Source organism: Heptranchias perlo, chromosome 9 (genome assembly GCF_035084215.1).
Source record: "Heptranchias perlo isolate sHepPer1 chromosome 9, sHepPer1.hap1, whole genome shotgun sequence".
Taxonomy (NCBI): domain Eukaryota; kingdom Metazoa; phylum Chordata; class Chondrichthyes; order Hexanchiformes; family Hexanchidae; genus Heptranchias; species Heptranchias perlo.
The window spans coordinates 47,999,515-48,027,244 of NC_090333.1; the positions used below are offsets into that span (position 1 = coordinate 47,999,515).

The 27,730-nt window shown below is 43.2% G+C and overlaps 2 protein-coding genes across 7 annotated transcripts in view; one reads left to right on the forward strand and one right to left on the reverse strand.

The window, feature by feature from the left end:
• si:ch211-198n5.11 (methylcrotonoyl-coenzyme A carboxylase 2) overlaps positions 1-25,490 on the reverse strand; it is a 56,291-nt gene extending 30,801 nt beyond the window's left edge. For both annotated transcript variants that reach the window (XM_067990341.1, XM_067990340.1), the window contains exons 1-5: positions 25,386-25,490; positions 20,180-20,533; positions 9,732-9,928; positions 2,951-3,129; positions 2,168-2,248 (exon numbers count right to left, since the gene is read on the reverse strand). In XM_067990341.1, the coding sequence (XP_067846442.1) occupies positions 2,168-2,248; positions 2,951-3,129; positions 9,732-9,928; positions 20,180-20,533; positions 25,386-25,405 (831 nt within the window). In that variant the 5' untranslated portion in view covers positions 25,406-25,490. The remainder of the gene's footprint in view (positions 1-2,167; positions 2,249-2,950; positions 3,130-9,731; positions 9,929-20,179; positions 20,534-25,385) is intronic.
• The window catches only part of wls (Wnt ligand secretion mediator), a 108,566-nt gene continuing 105,746 nt past the window's right edge, over positions 24,911-27,730 (forward strand). For 3 of the 5 annotated variants that reach the window (XM_067990344.1, XM_067990348.1, XM_067990347.1), the window contains exon 1: positions 24,911-25,143. The gene's annotated coding sequence lies outside the window, so the exon portion shown is untranslated. Of the gene's footprint in view, positions 25,144-25,536; positions 25,659-27,730 lie in introns of those variants that run through there. The other 2 variants (XM_067990345.1, XM_067990346.1) reach the window with 1 other exon arrangement.

Consider the following 27,730-nt stretch of genomic DNA (forward strand, 5'->3'; position numbering starts at 1 on the left):
TAGCTCAAAGTAGGCGATAGCGATTCGGCAGCCCATTTAACACGCAGCCTGATTTTTTTTTCCATTGAGGTCAGTGAAAAAGAAAATCAGAAGGGGTGTAAAAAGGGCTGCCGATTCGTTATTGCCCACTTTGCGCTACTACCAAAGATCAATTTCACCCCCACAGAGTCTTACTGCAATATTGGCCTCGATTTTAACTCCAACCCCAACCTCCCCCCGACAGGCAGGAAAGGATCAGGTGAGGGGTTAAAATCTTGATAATTGTGATCTGGCCGCATTCCTGGCAGCCGTAATATTAACACCGGCGATTCAAGCCATCGATAAGTCTCCCGCTAAAGGCAGACAGGCGCCTACTTAACATGGAAAAGTCGTGGCCCGATGACGTCATCGGCGCCACAATGTAATATTAAAGTCAAGCCCGGGGGAGTCAAGCACTGTTTGCTGCCTGGCAGCAGAACCATGGTGGGAGGAGCCAACTGGCCAGAAAAGGCCATGCTAATTGTAAGAAATTTCCTTCCGTTTGAACTCCTTGTGGGCCAGGAAGAGCTGGAGTGCTCTCCTCAAGTTCCTCAACTTCCCAGCCCCGGCCTTCCCCTGATCTCGAGGGAATCCCTGGCCCTTGATCTTGAAAGAACCCCCACCAAATGATTGCCGATCCACGATCGCCCTGGATCCCCTCTTCCCACTGACTGCTTGGGACCGTTCCCACGGGTCCCCGGCAGCGGCCTCCTATTGCCAAATTCCCGCTCCGTCCTCTGGCCAGGTAGCGAATCTGGCCGGGTGTCGGGCAGGACTCTGGAAACTTTTATCTAAATGAGGCCCTGCCAGTAAGATCGGCAGAGCTTCTATATCCCCGCTACCATGTTCCTGGCCCCAATGATCATTCCTCATGTTTGACCCCAGTAAGTTTTGGCTGGTTATTCAATCATAGAGAACGTCAAGCTCGATCCTGCACTCACTCAACAGTCCTACAGGTGCACTCTGCAGTAACAGTCACTGCATTGTGATCAGGAGTGGGAGGGGGCGGGTGGGGAGGGAGGCAAGAATAAAAGATCAGCCAGGCTCAAACTGCAGTGACCTCTGCTGGAAATGCATATGTGGATATCAGTAAAGAACAACATTTGGCTCAGCTTCCCAATAAAATAGCCTCTGATGTGCACTGTTCAGCCTTGCACATGAAGAATGGCAAATTGGATAGGGTACTGGAGGACTGCTGCTCATGGAACTGTGCTCAGGAGAAGACGGGCAAGGAGAGAAACTGTGGTAAAATTAGTGGGGAAAATATATGTAGCGTACTTCTTGCAGTACGGCAAACTCAAAATACTTGTTGGAGATGCACAGTAATGACACTATAATAGAGGACTGTATTCAACTACCTGGAGGTCCTCTAATGGCTCAATAGATTTAGCTAGATAGTAGCTGACCTATACAGACCAGCTTTGGAACAGAGGATTTAATTGAGGTGTATAAAATTATGAGGGGCCTAGACTGCGTGTATAGGAAGGACCTATTTCCCTTAGCAGAGAGGTCAATAACCAGGGGGCATGAATTTAAAGTAATTGGTAGAAGGATTGGAGAGGAGTAGAGGAGAATTTTTTCACCCAGAGGGTGGTGGGGGTCTGAAACTCACAGCCTGAAAGGGTGGTCGAAGCAGAAACCTTCATCGCATTTAAAAAGTACTTGGATATGCACTCTAAGTGCCATAACCTACAAGGTTACGGACCAAAAGCTGGAAAGTGGGATTAGGCTGGATAGCTCTTTTTCAGCTGGCACAGACATGATGGGCTGAATGGCCTCCTTCTGTGCCGTAAATTTCTATGTTTCTCTGATGGTCCAAAGTTCAATCCTTGGTCTGTGCTACGTTAGCGGATCTGAGTTAAAGAGATGAATATCAGCCACAGTTTCTGCTTCTGAACACTATACAGCAACTATTGATAGCTACATGTATGTAAACATTGGGTGAGTACAGGATCAGGATTGCTTTCACTTTAATGATCTCACAAGTGAACAGCCTGCAAATACTGTCAAGGCGCACACATGAACAGTGGGCACCTTGGTTGAAATATCGGAGGGTGAATGGTGCTTGTGGAATCATAGTTCAGCAAGGAGTCGACACCTTCAGAATAGAAGGACAGGGGAGATAAATGATAAGAAAAATATCAGTTACCTGAGGAATGCCCACTGCAGACATCATTGCCTCATTGTAGAACATTCTTCCTCCTTGGTTCTTGTCAGGAAATATCTCTGCCTGAAAGAGACGCAAATACAATTTTTTGAATATGTACATGCTCCAATGCACAGTTCTAATAAATGTCATCATACTTTCAATTCATTATAAAGAACACACTCCAGAACAGTGGAAGCTAAAATACAGCCCAAAGGCTATTTGTGGTCTGATTCATCTGTGGGCCTCAACAGGTTTGCTGATCTATGTGTCTCTGGACTTCCATCCAGCTGTGAGATGTTGCCAGAATTCAGCACTATTCCCTCTTCTCATCTTGCTGTTGAGGGAAAGCAAGGGGATGTCATTAGGGGCAGGATTATTTCTGAACCATAAAGTGAAAGTATTCTACTCAGACTTTATGACCAATAGTCTTAATGGAACTATCAGTTCTGAATGCATATCTTTCCTCTGTATAATAGTTACTTTTTTGCTAACGTTGGCACTATATCCCATTGTTTTTCCCCCCTGGTTAACTGTGAGGAATTGGCTGGCCTCCACTTGACAACTGCCAAGAGGGCACATTTGGGACTTATGGGTGCAGCACCACATCCTAGCACTCTGTGGTGCAGTGACCTATGACAAAAAAGTTAGTTCTTTAGAGTATGTTACAAAGAAGTAACAAGTCTTAGGTAACTTCAGTAAAGTGCACGAGATAGTATCTTAATCTTGTTACTGCCTTGCAAAGGCTGCTGACTGTGTGCTATCCATGAAGGACTCTGCTATTACCTGAAGTGGCAAAAATGCTCCCCCACTGTCCACTAAGTATATGCAAGGCAGTCCATTTTGAATCGCAATGTCCTGAGCTCTCAGCTGCTTCTTCACTGTAATTGGGTAAGCTGTCCCTCCTTTGACCGTTGCATCATTCGCAATGAATACACACCAAACTCCACTGATTTTCCCTATCCCTAAATGAAACAGAAACAGTATAAAAGATAACAAATAAAACTGAATTAGGCAATGAAGGTTTGTGGGCCAATCAGTTCAATCATGATCATTATTCTAAATTATTCACTAGTTCAATTCTAAAATCAATTTGCGATAATGAAATCCTGGGCTAAAGAAAGAGAAAATAAAATCAGCCAAGCGCCCAGTGCTGTTCGTTATTCAGCGACCCCCGGTACAAATGTAAGCGTGTGAATGTCAAATAAAGGCTGAATTGTGATGCCCCCACACTGCCCCCCACACTCCAAAAGTCTACTGATGCCCACTATCCAGGTTCACACATGAAGAATATCCTCTTAGACAAGGCATTTAATATGAATCAGCACCTTCAGGTGAGAAAATTGAGAGGAAAAAAGAAAAAAAAAGTCCTCTGGTTTTATGTTTAAGTTCAACACCACTACTGCAAAGTTCAAAGAGTTAAGAAGATTCAGTTAAACAATCACAGTGAATCATTTTGTTGCAACAGCGGAACTTGTCTGTACATGTAGTACATGTTTTAGTAAGAAGGACAGCGTCTCTTTTTAGTTTAACCTTCACAGATCAAATAGCAAGCAAATTTTTATTTTCAGAGAGATAAGCCTACTCATCGATCCACAGAGTACATTAGTTTCTCTCAAGATCACTCTGACATATACTGATTGCTCATAGCTTAGTAAGGACACTGGAAAGTTAGTTCTCTTTGAATTGTTAGACTTTGCACTTTGGTCCCAGGAGCAGCCCGATATATGTTGGCTCAGTCCAGCCCATTGGTTACTCCTATCTTCATGCGTTCCTGATGTACAGGAATCTAAAAACTATTGTTTATTTTGGAAAGATCTTGTGCTTTATCAGATTTTGTCTCTCATATTGATAATACCAAAACTGAATGTTTGTAATTGCACCTGTCAACACTGGGAATAGCTGAGGTTTTTTTTACCGTTTATTGTTCTGGTTTGCATCATCCCAACTTTATTTTGACATTCAAATCTTTAAAATTTAATTTAATTCTCAGCATTGTAAACTAAAGTTCTGTGAGTGCATTACTCTTACTATCTTTTGCCAAATTGATATCTTAAAGAGAGTCCCATTATCATGGGGGCATCATAGCTCAGCCCAGTCGTGTCCATATATGCACACTTTCCAGCAGGGGTCCATGGATAGGAAACAGAAGCAGGATTGCTGAATCTTTCTCCTCCTTAGTTTGAAGGTGCACAGGCCAACTGTAGCATCTCTAACACCGCCTGCCTAAGATCAGCTAACTCAGCACAGACCAGGAACTGAACAGGGGGCCTTCTTGGTCTAACAACTGAACACACTGAGCAATGCCCACTAAGGCACTGGAAAAGACGTATCACAGCCTTTTTTAAAAATATCAACAGTTACAAAGGATTACAAATATAATTTGTCCTGACAATTTTTGATTATTTTCTGTTTAAACAGCGAGTGATGATATCATCTGCGTACTGGCTTGACGAAGTTACTGAGGCCGTCTATTATTCAACTGAGCTAACCCCTGTGAGATAGCGATCATAAACCCAGAAATAATTCTGCATCAACTGCATGGTAATTCAATTCCCTCACACTGTCAGAGCTCAGTAACCTTTTCAGACCAGAACTCCCAGGTTACTATTAAACAAAAATGTTTTTTAGGTTGACAGAAATGGACAGAAGAAAATGGAAGTGTTAATATTTATTATTCTCTATAACGGAATTGTGAGACTCAACAATAACAACAACAACGTGTGTTTATATGGCGCCTCTATCATAGAAAATGTCCCAAGGTACTTCATGGAAGCGTAATCAGACAAAAAAGGATGCGAGCCAAAAGACGGAGATATTAGGACGAGTGACTAAAAACTCAGTCAAAGAAGTGGGTTTTAAAGAGTATAGAACCGAGACGGCTCAAGGCATGGTCACCAATGGTGTGGCATGGGGAAGGGGGAATGCACAAGAGACTAGAGTTGGGGGAATTCAAGAGTTTTTGGAGGGCTTAGGGCCATGAAATGATTTGAAAACAAAAATGAGAATTTTAAATTTGAGGTGTTGGGGGACCAAGAGCCAATATAAATCAGCGAGGATGGGGTGACGGGTGTGCAAGATTTGGTGGAGGATAGGATATGGACAGCAGAGTTTTGGATAAGTTGAAGTTTATCTGGGGGAGAATGGAAGGCTGGTCAGGAGAACATTGGAATAGTTGAGTTTGGAAGTGACAAAGGCATGGATGAGATTTTCAACAGCAGATGAGCTGAGGCAGGGGCGGAGATGGGCGGAGTTACAGAGCAGCAAGTGGGTGGTTTTTGTGATGGAGAAGATATGGGGTCAGAAGCTCAGCTCAAGTTCAAATAGGACGCCAAGATTCGAACAGTCTGGTTCAACCTGTCCACTTTAGCTGGTTGCAGGGGCAGGAAGAGAGGCCAAGAAAGACAAGGAAGGATAGTGCACTATGGTCATAGTCACAGAGGTTTCCTACATTACAACAGTGAATACACTGCAAAAATACTTAATTGGCTGTAAAGTGATTTGGGACATCCTGAGGTTGTGAAAGGTGCTATATAAATGCAAGTCTTTCTTTTTTTTTCTTTAGGATGTTATTTGTGACTTTGATTAGGTGCATTTCAGTGCTAAGGCAAAGGCGGAAAGCTGACTGGGGAGATTCAAACATAAAGTTGCAAGACACTTTGCATCTGTCTTCACTCTTGAAGACGATACTCGACTGTTAGAATTTAACAATGTCAATAATAAAACTAGTAATATTAACATAGATGAACACATTGTTTTAGACAGAATTAAGAAATTAGAACTAGGGGGCATAATCTTAGAATAAGGGGCTGCTCTTTCAAAACTGAGATGAGGAGAAACTTCTTCACTCAGAGGGTAGTAGGTCTGTGGAATTTGCTGCCCCAGGAAGCTGTGGAAGCTACATCATTAAATAAATTTAAAACAGAAATAGACAGTTTCCTAGAAGTAAAGGGAATTAGGGGTTACGGGGAGCGGGCAGGAAATTGGACATGAATTTAGATTTGAGGTTAGGATCAGATCAGCCATGATCTTATTGAATGGCGGAGCAGGCTCGAGGGGCCGATTGGCCTACTCCTGCTCCTATTTCTTATGTTCTTATGTTCTTAAATAGATAGAGCAGCCGGGCTGGATGATATCCACCCGAGGGTCCTCAGAGAGATGGGATACGTGATGTGTGGGCCCCTTGCCCAAATTTTTAACAGCTCACTGCATTCTGGGACTGTTCCCATAGACTGGAAGGAGGCTAATGTAGTCCTCATCTTTAAAAAAGGAAACAAGACAAGGCAAGGGCAATTAGGGATGGGCAATAAATGCTGGCCTTGCCAGCGACATCCACATCCCATGAATGAATTAAAAAAAAGACGGACCCGGGTAACTATAGGCCCATTAGTTTGACATCAGTAATAGGAAAGATGCTTGAGTGAATCATTAGAGATGCAATATATGATTACTTGGACAGAGAGGGACATATTAGGAACACCCAACATGGCTTCAAAAAAAGGTCATGTCTTACAAATTTGACTATATTTTTTGAAGAAGTCACCAAGATGGTGGATGAGGGAAGTCCAATAGACATTGTCTACTTAAGACTTCCAAAAAGCTTTTGACAAGGTACCGCACAAGAAGCTTTTCTACAAGATTGAAGCCTCCGATACTAGTGGTAATATATTGAGCTGGATTAAGAACTGGCTGGGAGACCGTAGGCAGAAAATAGTTATAGATGGATTTGGATCTGTTTGGAGATAGGTCACCCGTAGTGTCCTGCAGGGATCGGTGTTGCTTTTTACTATTTTTATTAATGATGTAGGTGTTAGGGGCACTATCTGCAAATTTGCAGATGAGAGTTAGAACTGTAGATGATGCTCAACTGCTTCAGGCGAATCTTGATGCGTTGGGGGATTGGGCTTGTGACTGGCAAATTGTTTAATTTGGAAAAGTGCACTGTTATGCATGTGGGCAGGGCGAATGTTCAACATACATACACCCTTCAGGGAAAAGCATTAAAGAAGGTGGAGAAAGAAAGAGATCTGGGTGTTCTAGTGCATGGATCTTTGAAGGTTCATGAGCAATGCCGTGAAGCGATTGCTACAGTGAATAGGGTGTTGGGTGTATTTATAGGACAATTGGCTATTAGACAAAGCACACTATTTGTTGTTGTACAAGACCTTGGTCAGGCCTCAGTTAGAATACTGTGTCCAGTTTTTGTCTCCTCACATGGTGGTTGATATTGAGGCTTTGGATAGGGTGCAGAGGAGAGGCACTAGACTAATTATTTTTTTTATTCGTTCACGGGATGTGGGCATCACTGGTGAGGCCGGCATTTATTGCCCATCCCTAATTGCCCTTGAGAAGTTGGTGGTGAGCCGCCTTCTTGAACCGCTGCAGTCCGTGTGGTGACGGTTCTCCCACAGTGTTGTTAGGAAGGGAGTTCCAGGATTTTGACCCAGCGACAATGAAGGAATGGCGATATATTTCCAAGTCGGGATGGTGCGTGACTTGGAGGGGAACATGCAGGTGGTGTTGTTCCCATGTGCCTGCTGCTCTTGTCCTTCTAGATGGTAGAGGTCGCGGGTTTGGGAGGTGCTGTCGAAGAAGCCTTGGCGAGTTGCTGCAGTGCATCCTGTGGATGGTACACACTGCAGCCACAGTGCGCCGGTGGTGAAGGGAGTGAACGTTTAGGGTGGTGGATGGGGTGCCAATCAAGCGGGCTGCTTTATCTTGGATGGTGTCGAGCTTCTTGAGTGTTGTTGGAGCTGCACTCATCCAAGCAAGTGGAGAGTATTCCATCATAAGCGGCATAGTTATCAAGGTAGGCTAAAAGAGCTTTCGAGAATCATAGACTTAGGGGTGATCTGATCGAGATTTATAAGATAATGAAGGGAATTGATTGTGTTCGATTGGAAAATTTGTTCCAATTAAATACATTAGGGAGGACCAGGGGTCACAATTTTAAGTTGTACAAGGCCAGATCTAGGTTAGATGTCAGGAGGTGGTTCTTTTCCCAGAGAATAGTGGACCTTTGGAACATGCTGCCAGCTCGTGCAGTGGACACCGATTCGCTGGAGAACTGGACCTGTTTCTTTCTGGGGCAGAGATCGCCTCTTACAAAAGGTAGGTAACGTAATGCACAGAATTCAGGGGCAGAGTGATCTTCTGGACTACTTTCCTTGGTGGGGGGGGGGGGCGGAAAGGAATTTCCCAGATATTTTCCCCCCAAATTAGCCTGGGTTTTTATCTTATTTTTCACCTCTCCCGGAGATCACATGTTTTGGGTGGGGTGGAGAGTGTATATATTGTGATACACAAGGTATCATAATTGTGTGGGGCAGGCTGGATGGACCAGAGGGTCTTTTCCTGTCCGTCTTTGTTCGTATGTACGTATGGAAGATGGATGCCGATTTGGGAGGCAACAACACGTTCAAGGACTTTGAAGAGGAAAAGGAGGTTGGAAATGAGATGGTAGTTTGCTGGACAGAGGATAGGAGGGTGGACTTTTTGAGGAGGAGGGTGATGACGGCAATTTTGAAAGGGTGGGGGACAGTACCTGCGAAGAGGGAACCATTTACAATGTCAGCTAGCATGGGGACAAGGAAGGGAAGTCAGGTAATTAGCAGTTTTGTGGGAATCAGGTCAAAGTAGCAGAAGGTGGGTTTCATGAAGAAGATGAGCTCAGAGAGGGCATAAGGAGAGACAGGAGAGAAACTAGAGAAAGAAATGGGTTCAGGGCTAGGGCAGGGGGGAACCTTGGGGAGATTTGGGCAAGGGAACCAGCAGAGGCAGTTGAGACTCTATTTCGGTAACAATGAAATCCATTAGTTCCTCACACTTGTTGTTGGAGGTAACGGTGGAAGGCCGGGGAAGAGGGGGTTAAGGAGATGGCTGTAAGTGGAGAAAAGAAGCCGGGGATTACCTTTGCTCTCCAGGATGATCCTGGAGAAGTGAGTGGTTTTGGCAGAGCAGAGCAAGGTCTGATAGTGCTTGATGTGGTCCAGCCAGATCTGGCGATGGCTGGCTAAACCAGATGTGTGCTAGATACATGCAAGTGTGGGCCCCTTGGACTTGAGGGAGCAAAGATGGGTCCCATAGCAGGGGAAAGGACCAGGTGCGGGAGAGAGTAAGAGTTTTACTAGGGACAAGGATATCAAAGATTGAGGTGAGGGAGTGGTTGAGCTGATGGACAGCTGCAGAAGTATCATGGTGAATTGAGTGACAAAGGCTACACAGTTGGGAGTTTAAAAGCGCAGTTGTAAGTAACTCGCCCTTTACGGTTAAACCAAATGCACAGTGATTGATGTTAATCTATAATGTATCCCTAAGAGTAAATATTATTTCTCAAAATCAATATAAAATAATTGGTGCACCATTAATACTGTAGAATTCATATTAAAGTTGGTAGAAATAAATGTTATGACAAAGCCAGAAATCAACAATACTAAATGTTATTGGTGGAGAAACTAATATTCTTTTAAAATCCATGACAAAGTGATTTCCAAGAGAGATGCCCTTTCAATATCTGACTAATATTTACAATACTCCTTTGAAAAAAAGTAGACCTGTACATTAATACCAGTTAAGCAGCCTGCAGCAGGAATATCGCCATATGGCATTCCCAGACCAGCAAAAGGAGACAGTTCCAGGATCTCCTCTTTGTCCAGAAGCAGCTGTAAACGCTCTCGGACCAACAGCTTTTTATTCCTCTGGGTGTGCCTCAGAATTCCTTGTTCACCTCCACCCTTCCGTACCTGTTCCATCAGCTCCAAATACCTGTTTCAAGAAACATATTAATGATGCAGAGATTCACCCAAAATCATTTATGTCAGAATAGATAGTGCAAGAGAGAAGGGGGGGGTTGGGGGGTGGGTGATTGGCCAGGGTTCCCATTCTTGATTTCTGTCCACTTTCCAGCAGAGTCATTGGATATCGAGTGTGGGTAAATTCAGACTCAACTGTGATGCCCCCATGTTTGAATAGCTTGCCAACACTCACTGTATAGACACGAGAATGAAGAATGGCCATTTTTTCAAGTTCTGAAGTGCTTCAGGCATCCATGAGAGAAAAGAAAATAAGGGTACAATTGCAAATGGCTCCGAGAAAAGAAATCAGTAAGACATTCATTGCAAATTAAGTTTTTTGAGTCTCCCAATGGCTAAGTTGCTTATGTCACCAAATAGCAAAACCACAGAGACCAAGAGGCCTCTGATTTGATCCCCTATCTGTGCCAAATTACCTAATGACGGCCAGGGTGGTCCTACTACTGGCTTTAACATCCTTGGGCTACAGAAGTAAAAACCAGCCAGGGTTCCTGCTCCTGTTCACTATCCAGTGATCCCTATTGGATGTGTGCGCATGCGGATGACAAGTAAGGAGAGGATGGAATACCTCCCAGCTGTGAATAACATCATTCACTGTCTGGGCGCCTACATGAAGAATGGCTACTTTGGTATGATCGCTGAGGGAGGTGAGCACTTGGGACCAGTACCTAGCAAGGAAAAATACCTTCAGGAGAGCAGGAGGGGAGGGAAGAAAGTATGGCAGGAGAAGGAGGAAAATCAATATTCAACATCAACAAATACATGGCCGTTTTTTGCTGATTAGTATCAACCATAGTGTCCTATTTCATCCGGAGTTCAAGCTCCATACCTCATCCATCACCAAAAACACCTATTTCCATTTCCACATAATTCTTCTATCCCACCACTGCTGAAGCCCTCAACCATGCATTCTTCACCATCAAACACGATTATCCAACATTCTCTTTGCTGTTCTCATACTATATTTATTATTTATTTAGCATATGCAGACTCAGCATATAATTCCAGCTATCTTAGAGTACTGTCATCACGTAGGTTGCCAGATAGTTTATTAGTGGGCATAATTCAGCAACGTGGGACATGGTTTATATTGTCCGCAAGGATATTTACCATCATTACGAAGGCCCCAATGGCAGGGAGCTGTAAAGGCAGGAATGAGTGCCAGAGGCCACAACCAGACTACAGGCCAGTGATAAATCATGAGGAGAAGGTTTGAGGGCAAACAGTGATGGTATTGGGAGCACGAGCTGTGGCAGAAGCCATGCTACTCACAAAAGAGCGGGGAGGAGGACAATAAAACAAACAAAGTTATGAAATATATTTTAAGACAAGTAACTGCAAGTGCCAGCCTTTGATGTTAAAAAGAATGTTTGTGCCTGCAGGTGCTGAAAAAAACTAAAATTCTTTTATTCTTCTACCTCAGATTTAGGTTGAGAAGTAATAATATTTAAAATCCTACCAGTACTAGGGTTCATTTCTAGACGGTTAGAATTGAAAACCAAAGAAGTTATGTTAAATTTGTACAGAACCTTGGTTAGACCATACGGAGTATTGTGCACAGTTCTGGTCTCCATATTATAGAAAGGATATAGAGGCATTGGAGAAGGTGCAAAAAAGATTCACAAGGATGATATCAGAACTGAGAGGATATACTTATCAGGAAAGGCTGAACAGGCTGGGGCTCTTTTCTCTAGAAAAGAGAAGGCTGAGGGGTGACCTGATAGAGATCTTTAAGATAATGATGGGGTAGACAGAGAAAATGCTTCCACTTGTGGGGAAGTCCAAAACTAGAGGTCATAAATATAAAATAGCAGCTAATAAATCCAATAGGGAATTCAGGAGAAACTTCTTTACCCAGAGAGTGCTAAGAATGTGGAACATGCTACCACAAGGAGTAGTTGAGGCAAATAGCATAGATACATTTAAAAGGAAGCTAGATAAGCACATGAGGGAGAAAGGAAATAGAAGGGTATCCTGATAGGGATACATGAAAAGGAGGAGGTAGTTGAGATACTGGATGGGCTAAAAATTGATAAAGAGGAGGTACTAGAAAGGTTGGCTTTACTTAAAGTAGATAAGTCACCAGGTCCGGATGGGTTGCATCCTAGGTTGCTGAGGGAAGTACGGGTGGAAATTGCGGAGGTACTGGCCATAATCTTCCAATCATCCTTAAATACTGGGGTGGTGCCGGAGGACTGGAGGACTGCAGGACTGCAAATGTTACACCCTTGTTCAAAAAAGGGCATATGGATAAACCCAGCAACTACAAGCCAGTCAGTTTAACCTCAGTGGGGAAGCTTTTAGAAACAATAATCTGGGACAAAATTAACAGTCACCTGGACAAGAATGGATTAATTAAGGAAAGCCAGCACAAGTTTTTTGATGAGGTAACAGAGTTGATGAGGGAAATGCGGTTGACATGGTATATATGGACTTCCAAAAGGCGTTTGATAAAGTACCACATAGTCGGCTTGTCAGCAAAGTTGAAGCCCATAGAATAAAAGGGGCAGTGGCAGCATGGATACGAAATTGGCTAAGTGACAGGAAAGAGAGAGTAGTGGTGAACGGTTGTTTTTCAGACTGGAGGGAGGTGTACAGTGGTTCCCCAGGGGTCGGTACTAGGACCACTGCTTTTCTTGATATATATTAATGACCTGGACTGGGGTGCACAGGGCAAAATTTCAAAATTTGCAGATGACACAAAACTTGGAAGAGTAGTGAACAATGAGGAGAATAGTGAGAGACTTTACGAGGACATAGACAGGCTGGTGGAACGGGAGGACATGTGGCAGATGAAATTTAGAATAGAGAAGTGCGAGTGATACATTTTGGTAGGATGAACGAGGAGAGGCAATATAAACTAAAGGGTACAAATCTAAAGGAGGTGCATGAACAGAGAGACCAGGGGTATGTGTGCACAGGTCGTTGAAGGTGGCAGGGCAGGTTGAGAAAGCGGTTTAAAAAGCATACGGGATCCTGGGCTTTATAAATAGAGGCATAGAGTACAAAAGCAAGGAGGTTATGATGAACTTTTATAAAACGCTGGTTTGGCCACAACTGGAGTATTGTGTCCAATTCTGGGCACTGCACTTTAGGAGGGATGTGAAGGCTTTGGACAGGGTGCAGAAAAGATTTACTAGACTGGTTCCAGGGATGAGGGACTTCAGTTACGTGGATAGACTGGAGAAGCTGGGGTTGTTCTCCTTAGAGCAGAGAATGTTGAGAGGAGATTTGATAGAGGTATTCAAAATTATGAGGGGGTCTAGGCAGAGTAGATAGAGAGAAACTGTTCCCATTAGCGGAAGGGTCGAGAACCAGAGGACACAGATTTAAGGTGATTGGCAAAAGAACCATAGGGGACATGAGGAAAAACTTTTTTACACAGCGTGTGGTTATGATCTGGAATGCACTGCCTGAAAGGGTGGTGGTGGTAGATTCAATTGTGGCTTTAAAAAGGGAATTGGATAAGTACTTGAAACAAAAAAATTTGCAGGGCTACAGGGAATGGGCGAGGGAGTGGGACCAGCTGGATTGCTCTTGCAGAAAGCTGGCACGGACTCGACGGGCTGAATGGCCTCCTTCTGTGCTGTAACCATTCTTTGATTCTAAATAGGGAGGGAGGAAGCTCGTGTGGGACATAAACACCGGCATAGACCTATTGGGCCGAATGGCCTGTTTCTGTGCTGTAGTTTCGATGAAACTTGATGATGTGAAGCGTATTCACTGATCTTGTGCGGGCGCAAGGCTGGGTGAGTGTGTGACAGGCAAGGTGTGACACCCTGCATACTCCTATCACAGCACCAGCTACAAGCGTAACTGATACTACAGACAGCATAATGGGTCTACACAGAAGGGCAAGGCTATCATGAAAGTTTTCAATGGAATGCCTGCTCCACATACCATATTTAATACATAATAGATATTACCAATAGATTATACAATCTGGACACTGCATTCCCATAAATCGTTCAAAATGCTTTCTGAAAATGTTTTCGGTAAATGTTTTCAGCCACTATATTTTTTTCAGTAACTGAAATTTCTAATATCCAAAATAAGGGTGTAAACAAAATTTTTACATTTACATATTTCAGAATAACATGCTTAAATTTATCCATTCAATTATCTTTGATGTCTTTCACTTGAAGGCCTCAGCCTATCTCAAAACCCTGGGCTTTGATTGAATATTTATACTCCACAACAGTTAAGAGAGAGCTTTCAATCACTTCTATGAATTCTGGGCATGTGCAGCTTGCCAAATTTCCCACCCTCCAATCTGTACATCAACAGGAGTTTAAAGGTAGAAAGGTCTGTCCCCTCATCCTGTGAGAATCTGAGTTTCTTAACTTTTTCCAAAAGAATATGAAAGAAACTGGAGATAGAATTTTATTTCAGGCAAGTAATGAATTTATATAACTATATTATCATTGTTTTCTATTACGAACACCTCGCCACGAAACAAAAGTAGCACTGTGAAGACAAACAGCTATCACGTGAGAGACAGCAGTAGGAGTAACAACAGCTCTTTTTGTTGATGCTGAGAAAGGATATTAAGATTGTTATAGAGAATAGACTTTTATGTCAAACATTGCTTTTGGTTTTATTTTTGAGGTTTAACTTTTTTTATGCATATAAACTTGAAAACTGCATAAACAATAAATTTTAAGTATTCAATGTGGTGATTTTCATTTGTTTATGGAAATTTTTGTTTATTAAAGACTGTATAAGTCAGCAAACTCACTAATAGTGTACTCCTGTGCATGCCAGGAGCGAATATCAGGATATTGAACACACCCAGTCCATGATTTTCTGTTCGTTAATTTTAACAAGCAGAAAATGTACACTTAAATGCTTAAGGAAAGAACATAATGATAGGAACCAGCTGACGATGGTAAAAGTGGTACTGGGGATCCTGACATGTGGGAACACATGGGGGTTGTGGCCTTACAGTTTGAAAGGCATTGTTTGGGTCCCATTCCCCTGTGCCCTCTCCCTCACAAGGGTGTTAGAATCCGTTCTACCCAAATCTCAGCAACCCTCAATACTCCAAAATCTCTTTTCATGTTCTCAGGATCACTCCTCAGACTTCTTCCCCTCCACATTCCTAGGTCTTGCAACCTTCTCAGTGCTCATAAACCCCTCGACCACATTACCAATGATCTCTAATCCCATAACCACTCCACTGCTTCTACACCTGTGGAGTCGAAGGCAATGATGCTGTCCGTTGGCCTCATACCTGACTGCCATCTTTCCCGCATCTCCATATTTGAACCCCTCCGATCAGGTTTCGGCCCTAATCAAAGTCAAAAGTGAAATCCTCTGTGACAGTGGCGCACCATCACTCCTCATCTTTATTTTAGTAGTTTTTAAACATGATTAACCACACCATCTTTCTCCAACGCCTCTCCAACATCTAGTCTTGGATGAACTGCAAATTCCTCCAATTAAACATTGGGAAGACCAAAGACAGTGGGCTCAATTTTGAAATGGTGGTGGGTTGGCAGCTGTGGGGGGGGGGGGGGGGGGAAGTGAAGGTGCGCGTGGCAAATCCGAATAAAAAAATTTACCGTTTCCGACGTGATCGCGATGTAATTGATCGTGATTAAAGTTCTTTCCGGGTTTCGCGCCTGGCAGCCCCTGATTGACAGGCTGGCTGCCGACAGGAGCTGCAATGCCGAGGGGGGGGGGGGGGGAGGGGAGAGAAAGAGAGAGAGAGCGAGACGTCATCCGGCGCTGGAATGGAAGATCGGGGGGGGGGGGGGGAGGGGGGGGGGGGGAAGAGTGGAAGATCGGGAGGGAGGGGGAAAGGGGAAGATCGGGTGGACATGGGGGGGGAAGAGGGCAAGATCGGGGGCGGAGAGGGGAAGATCGGGGGCGGAGAGGGGAAGATCGGGGGCGGAGAGGGGAAGATCGGGGGCGGAGAGGGGAAGATCGGGGGCGGAGAGGGGAAGATCGGGGGCGGAGAGGGGAAGATCGGGGGCGGAGAGGGGAAGATCGGGGGCGGAGAGGGGAAGATCGGGGGCGGAGAGGGGAAGATCGGGGGCGGAGAGGGGAAGATCGGGGGCGGAGAGGGGAAGATCGGGGGCGGAGAGGGGAAGATCGGGGGCGGAGAGGGGAAGATCGGGGGCGGAGAGGGGAAGATCGGGGGCGGAGAGGGGAAGATCGGGGGCGGAGAGGGGAAGATCAGGGCGCCATCGGGGTGGGGTGAAGACATCAGACATCGGAGCAGGGTGGAAAGATAGGTTGATTTTGTGTTTGTACTTTGTGCAATGGTTTGTTATTTAATTTATTGTGTTTCCTTTTGCCTGATCGGGCCTCTCATGCCTGGTTTCACCAGGAGTGAATACGAAGCCCTGGAAAGTTGCCCAGGTAAGTTAAAAATCGTTCTAACTACCTAATATGCCACAAGTAAAGTGCCTTAAGTACCTCAATGAGGTACATTTGGTTCTTTAACGATCATCCCGCCAGCTTTAATTGTGGGCAAGACTTCCGGATTCGCGACGCCCGCGCCCACACAGGTGTGTCTGTGGGAAACTCAGAAGTCGGCAGGTTGCAGCCGGCTTCCAAACCCGCTCTGCACTTCTGCAATTTTCGCAGCCCCCCCACCCCACCCCCGCAATTTAAGTTTAAAATTGAGCCCATCGTCTTTGGTCCCCGCCACAAACTCCATTCCCTTGCTACTGATTCCGCCCTCCTCCCTGGCTCAGGCTGAAATAGACTGCTCACAAACTCGGCATCCTAACTGACCCTGAGCTGAGCTTCCGACCCCATATTTTCTCCATCACAGGGACCACCTAATTCCACCTCCACAACATTGCCAGTCTCAGCCCCTGCCTCAGCCCATCTGCTGCTGAAAGCCTCATCCATGTCTTTGTTACCTCCAGACTCAACTATTCCAATGGTCTCCTGGCCGGCCTCCCATCTTCCACCCTCAATATATTTAAGCTCATCCAAAACACTGCTGCACGAATCCTAACTCACAACATGTCTCGTTCACCCATCACCCCTGTGCTCTCTGACCTACATTGGCTCCCAGTCCACTAACACCTTGATTTTAAAATTCTCATCCTCATGTTGAAATCCCTCCATGGCCTCACACCTTCCTACCTGAACTCGCTAATGTCAGCGCTGTGCATTCTCTGAACTCGGTAGTGTCAGCACTGTGCGTTCTCTGAAATCAGTAGTGTCAGCGCTGTGCGTTCTCTGAACCCGGTAGTGTGAGTGCTGTGCATTCCCTGAACTCGGTAGTGTGAGAGCTGTGCGTTCTCTGAACTCGGTAGTGTGAGAGCTGTGCGTTCTCTGAACTCGGTAGTGTAAGCACTGTCTGTTCTCTCAAATCAGTAGTGTTAGCACTGTGCCTTGTCTGAACTCTGTAGCCTGCCTGACAATGACTGGATCAAATTACACATTCCAGACAAACGGTTGGGTGAGTATTGTCTTCCCACATATTGTCAGTAGCAATAGCAGAATATGTTACTGCCACCATGGTGTTGGCAATAGACGTGCCCCTATTTTATAGTAAGAGTATATTATCCTATACTGTGCAATCTTTTCTTCATCCAGCACTTTTTACTAGTAATTAAAATATGTAATGCCCAAAATAAGGGTTTAAACAAAATGAAAAACTCAAAAAATTACATATTTCACAATAACGTGATTAAATTTATCAGTTGAATTGTCCTTTGTGTCTTTTAATGCCTTCATTCAAGTTTTTACTTGAAGGCCATGGCCTCTCCCAAAAGCCTGGGCTTGGATTTAATATTTTTGCCCTGAGCTTTGGAAGCTGAATTTGGATTGTGCATCTGAGCATGTGGCGTGTACCTAATTTCGCAGAATGAATTAATGAAACCAGAACACCTCCAAAAAAAGGACAGCTGCAAAAAAACGAGCACTCATTGATAGTCCCAAATAACTTACATTGTAAAATATACAAGCTGCACCTAGTAACAATGGACACTTGCAAATTACGAACTACAAACAGCTTTCGACATGCAGGTAACTGCGAGGCAGCAACGGGTGAAAAAAACAGCTTTTGCGTAATGGAGATCTCTTTACTCAACATTGTGGACGGGCGGGGGGGGTTGCTTGAAATTCCAGGGTGGGGGGGCCCTGAAATCGCAGGGGTGCCTGAAATCGTGAGTGGCTCAAGTGTTGGGGGAAAAGGAAGACTGGGAATGTGAGCCTGGGGGGGGGGGGGGGGGAAACCGGGGGCTGAGATGGAGAGAATGGTGGTATCCCCTTTTCCCGCTCTCAGTTTCCCCTTTTCCCTGCCTTCAGTTTCCCCTCTTTGCCTGCTGGTGGCCTCCTGATTCTTGAAACCTTTCACACAATGATCTCCCAGGCACTCGGACCCTACAGCAGCCTCCTCGCCCTGTGCAGGTTGCCAAAGTAGCAGATCCCAGGATCAGGATATCCCTCTCTCAATGGAAAAGGACCCCGGGACGGTAATGAACTGGGAAACCCAACGAACAGAAAATGAACTGAAATAGGCATGATCCCAGGTGAGGGCAAAAAAAAAGGAACGCTGCAGGAGATACAGCCATTCCCGGGATATATGGCTTATCCGGTTTACCATACATATAATGATCATTTTGAAAATAAGGACTCCTGCAAATAAAAGACACCTGATGCAAGTCCCTTAGGTTTCCCTAATTTACAGGGTTCACTGTAATACTATTCATTGAGCACTACTGATGGAATATTTTTATAAATATATTTATGTCCAAAAAAGGGCAAAATTCAAAAGCTTTACTAAGGTAATTTTTGTTTGAAGAAAAGAGAGAAGTTACTTGTGTATTTTTCTGTGGGTGAAAAGAATAACAGTATTATAACAATGCATCTGCTGTAGCTTTTGTCTTGTGCTCTGTAAACTTTAAAAAGTGTATTAAGCTTTGGGAAAGTGAATTTTTTTTCATTTTCAATACTTTAATTTTAAAAAAATCAATTGAATTTTGAAGCCAACCAAATCATCTGTGTTTTGCTAACAGTTAGAAAATGTTAATGCTAATTGCATACACCTGTGAGACAGAGATGAGACGGGGGGAGGGAGAGAGAGAGAGAGAGAGAGAGAGACAGCACCACAGTGCGTGTGCAAGTCAGTGTGAGGAAGGATGGATGAAGAAGCATGGATAATGTGAGTGATAGTAGAGCAAGGGAGAGAGGAGGATGTAGGGATTGAATAGGTGGTTTAAAGGGGAAATGTGGGAGGGAGGGAGGGAGGGAGGGAGGGAGGGAGGATGGATGTAATGGGAAGGTGAAGAGAGGATGTAATGGGAAGGTGAAGAGGTAGGGCTGCGATTGGAGTGAGGGGTGGAAGGAACTGAGGGTCACATTTTCCCCACAACGCCCAGCCCATATGCAGCCTATAGCCATTGGTGGCGTCTTTCCCTGCCACACCATTCAATACCACACGTCATCTTCCACCTGAAAGGAAAGTAGAAAAGGACAGAGGACAAAAGCAAAAAGAAGTGTTAAGGGAACAGAAGCAGCAGAAAAGAGACAGAAGCAGAAGAGAAAAGGTGAGACTGGGAGAAACAGCAACACGAAGACATCAGACCACATTCTCTGACTTACCGAGTGCAATGTTATAGGAGATCGACTAGTTATTACTGAAAGTTAAGAATATGTTTCACCATTTGAAATAGTACTTTCCAAAATAATGAACGTGAAATGTGATTTTCTCTGCTGAAGTATTCAATTATTATTGATTTACATCAAAGGGACCGATTCCTCCCCTGCCAGCCCATTTTCTCCCTGCTTCTTCTGAAGGCAGTGACTGATTTTGTTTAAACTGAGAAACCTAGGAGAACCAAAGCCCAAAAATGAGATAAAATTGCACAGGCACTGCCAGCCTTTATACAAATGGTCACGTGTGAGTCTAAATAAGTTACTTGACTATAAGGTTTTCATGGCAAAGGCTAATTATTTCACACACACTTACTCACTCACTTTCTAGCAGGGATCAATGGGTCGAGATCAGGAGTAGCAGCCCTGACTAATCTTTTCCCTTCTCTTGCCAAGAAATACAAAACCAATTGTAGTGAGACCACCGTTGCCCTGGTTAAGATCAGCTAATTTAGCACTGTTCAAGGAACAAGCCTGGGATCTCGTGGCCTGTATAGCTCAGTATAATACCATGGGGGATTTACCCATGGACCATCATTTGACATTTTCAATAAAACCTATGTTTAACAAAACGCAGCCTTACCTTTTACTATAGACCATACTGTTGCGTAAATTAGATTCAAAAACATGTTGATGAATTGGCTGAAGATTTCCATTTAAAACAGGATATGATTTCATAAGATAAGTTCTTACCAAACTGTTCCATATTAAACAGTAAGGTAAGCGAAGTACATTCTTCCATGGAATTATCTTCCCAAGAATTTGTTTCTTGCGATAACTGTGGTCTGTCCATAATGTTCTCACAGCATGAACACAATTGGGATGTTTTCTTTTGTAGCTGGTGCATGTCTTCTGCTGTCTCTCCAGATATTCTTGGAATATGAAGTTAGGGTTTAGTCTGGATCCTGAACCCAGTCGACCAGCAACCCACTTGGAACTATTAACAAGTAGAAAAGTCTTAATAAACTATACTTACATTTTTCAATTCAATAGTAAAAATAATACTGTTCAAGAAATCATTAGATTTATAAACATACAAAGTCTGTTACAAGCAATGTTTCTAATGCAGCACATGTCTTTTTATGCGGACTTTTGATTTTTGTGTTTAATTTTGTTTCATTGCCAGTTATCCCCCTGCCTAGCCTTTTTGCCTTTCTGCTGAGAGGATGATCCATGTCTTATCACTCAGTGAGAAACTGTAAGATTCTGGACAGTAAGAAGTCAATACAGAATAAACAATTAATACTGAATATTATTTTTCACCATTAGAAAAGTACTTTCCAAAATAACAAACATGAAATATGCCCTTTTCTGTTAAAGTATCCAATTGATTACTGCCAATACCTGTCAGTATTCTTCCAGTGCTATAATGCATAGCATTGAGAAAATTGGGCTTAAAGGTATTAATTGCTCAGGAATCATCTAGTATGTGTTCTGATAGAAAAGCTACTGGTTTACAGGAACAGTTTAGACTGGGGTTGCTACTTCATAATCAGGATCCTTAATTCATATTGTAAATGATTAGCTACCGGATGCACAAAATAACTATTAATATAAAAGCAACTGGAGACTGCATGATTCTTTCATTAGAGTCTGACCTTAAATCCAGCCCAGGCTGGCTTTAACAGTCCTATCTTAAATGAGTTTGACCATCTTAACCCAGTTCATAGTGGGGGTGGTCTCACTGTGCAAAATTAACATTAATTTGCAGTAGATTGACAATAGCAATTGGAGAGGTCATTAGGATGGTTAATGTGATAAATTATGTGTCATGCTTCCAGTAAGTGGTGAACTTCTGAGGCTGGGCTAAGGTACACTGGGAGTAGGACGGCTCTGGTTGCTATGTGTACAGATATTATAAATGCATTCAAATAGAACGTGCTTATGATAGTGACCAGAGCAATTCATTCTCCATTGCTGATGCAGGGTAGAGGGAGCTTTGCTCTGTACTGGCATGTGCTATACCCGATCTAGGAGTGCTCAATATTGACAATGGGAGATAAAAATGGAAAGTTGTTTTACTTCCCAGCTCTAACATCCTTCATCTTAATGAGCGAAACAAAAATCACCAAAAGTATAATGAAATATAACACTCAAGACTGAACTTGTGGTGTTCTCGTTACTTTTTTTCCTCTGTTGATGGGGTAGATCCAAAGAATGCATGTATGAAAAACTAATTTTCACAAAATGAAAATCATATTTCTGGCTAACCTCAAAAATAATATTACTAATGTGCAACGTGCAAATATTTGGATTTTGTAGAAGAGATTGAAGAGGTTTGTGTACTTACAGCACTGGCCCTGATTCTCAAACGCCTCAGGTGTTATACATTTTGCAAAATGCTTCACATTTCAGACATCAATTTCTTCCCTCTCCCACTACACAATGACATTACATATTCCATACATTGTTTCTATCAGATTATTTTATTTCCATTATTTAAAATTTTGCAAATTTTGGTCATGGAGATTGATTAAGAGGGGAAAAATAGGGTATGAGAGTAAACTTGCAAGGAACATAAAAGCGGACTGTAAAAGCTTCTACAAGCATGTAAAAAGAAAAAGATTAGTGAAGACAAATGTAGGTCCCTTACAGTCAGAAATGGGAGAATTTATAATGGGGAACAAGGAAATGGCAGAACAAATACTTTGGTTCTGTCTTCATGGAAGAGGACACAAATTACTTCCCAGAAATGCTAGGGAACTAAGGATCTAGTGAGAAAGAGGAATTAAAGGGAATTAGTATTAGTAAAAAAATAGTGCTGGAGAAATGAATGGGGCTGAAAGCTGATAAATCTTCAGGGCCTGATAATCTGCATCCCAGGGTACTAAAAGAGGTAGCCATGGAAATAGTGGATGCATTGGTTGTCGTCTTCCAAAATTCTATAGATTATGGAACAGTTCCTGCAGATTGGAGGGCGGCAAATGTAACCCCACTATTTAAAAAAAGGAGGGAGAGAAAACAGGGAACTGCAGACCAGTTAGCCTAACATCAGTAGTAGGGAAAATGCTAGAGTCTATTATAAAGGATGTGATAACAGGACACTTAGAAAATATCAACGGGATTAGACAAAGTCAACACGGATTTATGAAAGGGAAATCAAGTTTGACAAATCTACTGGAGTTTTTTGAGGATGTAACTGGTAGAATAGATAAGGGAGGACCAGTGGATGTGGTGTATTTAGATTTTCAGAAGGCCTTTGATAAAGTCCCACATAAGAGGTTAGTGTGCAAAATTAAAGCACATGGGATTGGGGGTAATAAACTGGCATAGATTGAAAATTGGTTAACAGGCAGGAAACAGAGAATAGGAATAAATGGGTCTTTTTCGGGGTGGCAGGCAATGACTGGTGGGGTACCGCAGGGATCAATGCTTGGGCCCCAGCTATTCACAATATATATCGATGATTTGAATGAGGGAACCAAATGTAATATTTCCAAGTTTGATGACAACACTAAACTAGGTGGGATTGTGAGTTGTGAGGAGGATGCAAAGAGGCTTCAAGGTGATTTAGACAAGTTGAGAGAGTGGGCAAATACTTGGCAGGTACAGTATAACGTGGATAAATGTGAAGTTATCCACTTCGGAAGGAAAAACAGAAAGGCAGAATATTATTTAAATGGTGATAGATTGGGAAATGTTGATGTACAAAGGGACCTGGGTACACTTGTACACCAGTCACTGAAAGCAAACATGCAGGTGCAGCAAGCAGTTAGGAAGGCAAATGGTATGTTGGACTTCACTGCAAGAGGATTTGAGTATAGGAGCAAGGATGTTTTACTGCAGTTATACAGGGCCTTGGTGCGACCACACCTGGAGTACTGTGTGCAGTTTTGGTCTCCTTACCTAAGAAAGGATATACTTGCCTTAGAGGGAGTGCAGCAAAGGTTCACCAGACTGATTCCTGGGATGGCAGGACTGTCGTATGAGGAGAGATTGGGTCGACTCAACCTGTAATTACTAGCATTTAGAAGAATGAGAGGGGATCTCATTGAAACGTATAAAATTCTGACACGGCTAGACAGACTGGATGCAGGGAGAATGTTTCCGCTGGCTGGGGGCTCTAGAACGAGGGACCACAGTCTCATGATACAGGGTAGGACATTTAGGACTGAGATGAGGAGAGATTTCTTCACTCAGAGGGTGGTGAACCTGTGGAATTCTCTACTACAGAAGGCTGTGGAGGCCAAGTCACTGAATATATTTAAGGAGATAGATAGATTTCTAGACACAGAAGACATCAAGGGGTATGGGGGGAGAGCGGGAATATGGTATTGAGATAGAGGATCAGCCATGATCATATTGAATGGCGGAGCAGGCTCGAAGGGCCAAATACTCCAGCTCCTATTTTCTATGTTTCTATGTGCTAGTTTTTGCAAGTCACAGAACCAGAAGTTAGGGCTAAGGAGTGACTGCGATACAAAATGCTTGCTTCTAGTGATTGGTGATGGCTACAAAATTCCACATGCATTTGTTACCAATAACACTGTGAATGTGATTCTCTCTTCTCACTTACTGATACAATCACACACATATATAAAAAATTCTTTAGGTCTCCTTTGTTTGCACAAAACAATTCTCGAACCCTTTTTTCCATTCTTCATTCTTTTTCTGCTAGCTTTCTCCCCTCTCCCTCAGGCATTGACTCATCCTGTGATACAGTACCAAGTGTCTGCCACCTTTCTATGCCTCACCCAAACAGCCATTCTTCATGTATGAGTCTGGGCAGTGAGCATTCAAGGCTATTGTGGAGGCAGCACATCCAGTCACAAACATGTACTTTCCAAGCAGTGTTCACTGGAGGGTAACCAAGGGCAAAAATTCTGGCAATTTTCCACTTCCAAACCCAGAGTTACTGGAGTCATTTGTAGTGGTGGGCTGTCATTCTGGCTGAGATCAACTAACTAACCATAAATCAAACTAGCACCTTCCTGATCTGTATGACTCAACTACTAACTGATTTAACCAACCAGCCATCATGGGCAAGTTTAAAAACAATCAGATTAACAGTAAGCAGATACCTCGCCTAACATTTGTGTGTATATATATATCTTCCCAGTTACTCTCCCACAATGGGCCAGTTTTTCATCCTCTTCTTAAAAATACTGTATATGTGATGTTTTTTGCAGTGCAGGCATCATCAATTGTATGTGGCATCAATGTGACAAACAGCTTTCCCAAAATGAAGAAGAAGAAATAATCCCATTTTTGTTTTCTCGCGTTGATAGTAAAGATTCACATTAAATCAACAGAATCACCACTGCAGTAAATGATTACATAGCCCAAACAGTACTGCTTCAAAAAATACATGGATGACAAGTCGAACAGAAAAAAATTAAGAAAACCTCGAGAAAAAAAAGGAATGTAAAAGCAAAAAAGAATTAAACTGACTGACTTTTCAAGTGTTTTGTTCCTTCACTTTGCACAAGACAGATGTTAAAAGCCAGGTTATATACAGGAGCTGACAGCGAGCTGGGAGAGACGATGATGAAAAAGTGACACTGACTGTAAAGACCAATTTAAACACGGAGCATTTTCAGAATTAAAGTAAGTTATATTTGTATTATATATATATATGTATGATCCTAGGATATTTTTAAATCGAATCGATTGGCAATGAGGAGGTTTTGTTGAACGTTTACAATCAGTCAGGCCGCTCTGCTCCGATTTAGGCCGATCTCCGTGGCCCGGTTACCCTAGCACAGCCCCCGGGCACAGACCCTGCCCTAGGCCGAGGTCTGAAGACTCAGTCAACGCGGAGACTGGGCTGGAGTCCACACGCCACTTACGCTGCGAATTCTCGGTACATTTCAACCGTCCTCCGACAGATTTCCGCCGCAATTACCGTCCGTCACAGGAAATTTCCCCGGAGCAGCGTGCGTGTAGCCGGAAGTAGGCTCGGGGCTTTGGGACACAGTTCAAAGCTCACCGTGTCAGAGCTGTCAACAGTCAATTGTTTCACTGATTCTTCCTGGTCAAATAACAATGTAAATGTCTGTACGTGCAGGATCATTATAAACTAATGGATACAATAACTCAGCAGGTCATTCTACAGAGAAGAGGTAAGTTGTCACAACAGGAGACAACTGCAGGGCTGCTGGACTCTGTTCCTCCATCTCTCAGCTTCTCCTATTTCCATTTCAAACCATTCCTATCCCCCCCCCCCAAAAAACGATTAACACATTCTCTTTGTCTCTTAAATGTCTTTAATTATACTTATTTCTATTATGTCAGTTGTGGCTCAGTTGGTAACGCTTTTCTCTGAGTCAGAAGGTTGTGGGTTCAAGTCCTACTCCAGAGATTTGAGCACATAATTCAGGCTGACACTCCAGTGAGGGAGTGCTGCACTGTCAGAGATGCCGTCTTTCGGATGAGATGTTAAACCCAAGGTCCGGTCTGCCCTCTCAAATTAACATAAAAGATCCCACAGCACTATTTCAAAGAAGAGCAGGGAGTTTTCCCTTGTGTCCTGGTCAATATTTATGGCCCAACCAACATCACTAAAACAAATTCATTACTCATTGAGTGTGATAATCACTCATTTTAGTTTTTAAAAAGTTACCTATGGTTGCCCTATGACTTAGTGGGTTAATGATTCTGGTACAGAACCACACTCCAGGTATGTCACAGGTTTGATTCCATTCAGTGTTGAGTTAGCTAAAGAAAGAACTTGCATTTGTCAAGTGCCTTTCACGACCTCAGGATATCACAAAATGCTTCATAGCCAATTAAGTACTTTTTTTTGAAGTGTAATCGCTGTAGTAGAGAAATTGCAGTATGTGAGCACAGCAGATACATGCTAATCTAGAAAACTAGCAAAAGCTGATACACCCCCAAAAAAGCTGACAACTTAAAAATGGCTCTGATTAATGTTATGATGTGAAAATAAATAGTTATACTTAAACTGTAGGTATGTGCAACATGGACAATTTTTGTCTTCAGGTTTAAGTCGGTCCTAATTTAGTTAGCACTGCTTTAAGACCATCTGAATCTCAAATGTAAATACCACTGAATTTTCTAGTGTAATATAATTTGCATAATTATTTGCAACTCATGGATCTAGTGATGACATCACTGGAAGAAGAGAAAAATGCTGTGATGTAAAGGGATGTGGACAATTAAAAGGAGTGTCACAAGGAAGGAAACAAATATTTAGAAGGCATCTTAACCCATCAGCAGCCTTTAGCAAGGCTGAAGAGGGAGGAGATTAGGAAGTAATAGGCCAAGATGAAGGAAAAGAGACCCCTAGGTGCAAAGAAAAGTCTGTAGACAAGTGATGGCGTAGCTCAGCACCCAGCCTCCTCTTTGATGGCTGCTGAACTTGAAGTGATGATGCACGAGATGCTTGCAATCCATCCCATAGGTTAGCACTGCAGCATGCCTGCAAGTAGGTGCAGCCAAGCTTCAGGCCATAGCTGACTGTTATTGTCCCTGCACATGTGCAGTCTCTATGCTGCAGGTGTACTTGCAGTAGATAGCACTGCTTGGAATCTGACCCAGACCCTCCAAAGGCAGGTTCCGAGGGTCATTCCCAGCTAGGTTTTCCGAGGCCTGCAAAAATGATTGGTGGCATCGTCCAGCTCCTTTTAATAGTTAGTTCATTTGATTTTATTACTCTACTCCATATCCCTCTTGTTGAATTGTTTTCTGCATGAATGTAATCCTCACATATTTCTCCCTTCTCTATTAGCTGATCCTGGTTGGTTTTATTTTCCCAGCCGGTAGTTTAAGTAGCTTGTCACTTCCTTATTTAACCATTTTTCCAGTACATTAGCATCCTGCCTGTTCAGATGTAGTGTGTCTTTAATGGAATAGCTTCCATCTGTCCTAGAACTGGTGCTAATACCCAACGACACAGAATCCCTCTTCTTGGTACCACACCTTTAGCCATACATTTATTTATCTAATCTTTCTGTTCTTCCCTATTCTAGCACATGACTGTGGAAGTAATCCTGAGATTACCACCCATGAAGTTCTGCTCGTAAACTTGTTTCCTAATCTCCTAAAATCATCTTGCACGATTTAAGGCCTTTATTGACATAATTGGCTCCCACAAGGACCATGACAACTGGTTCCTCTCTTTCCACTTGCACAATCTCTTCTATTGAAACAATTTTAGTAATGTCCCCATTTC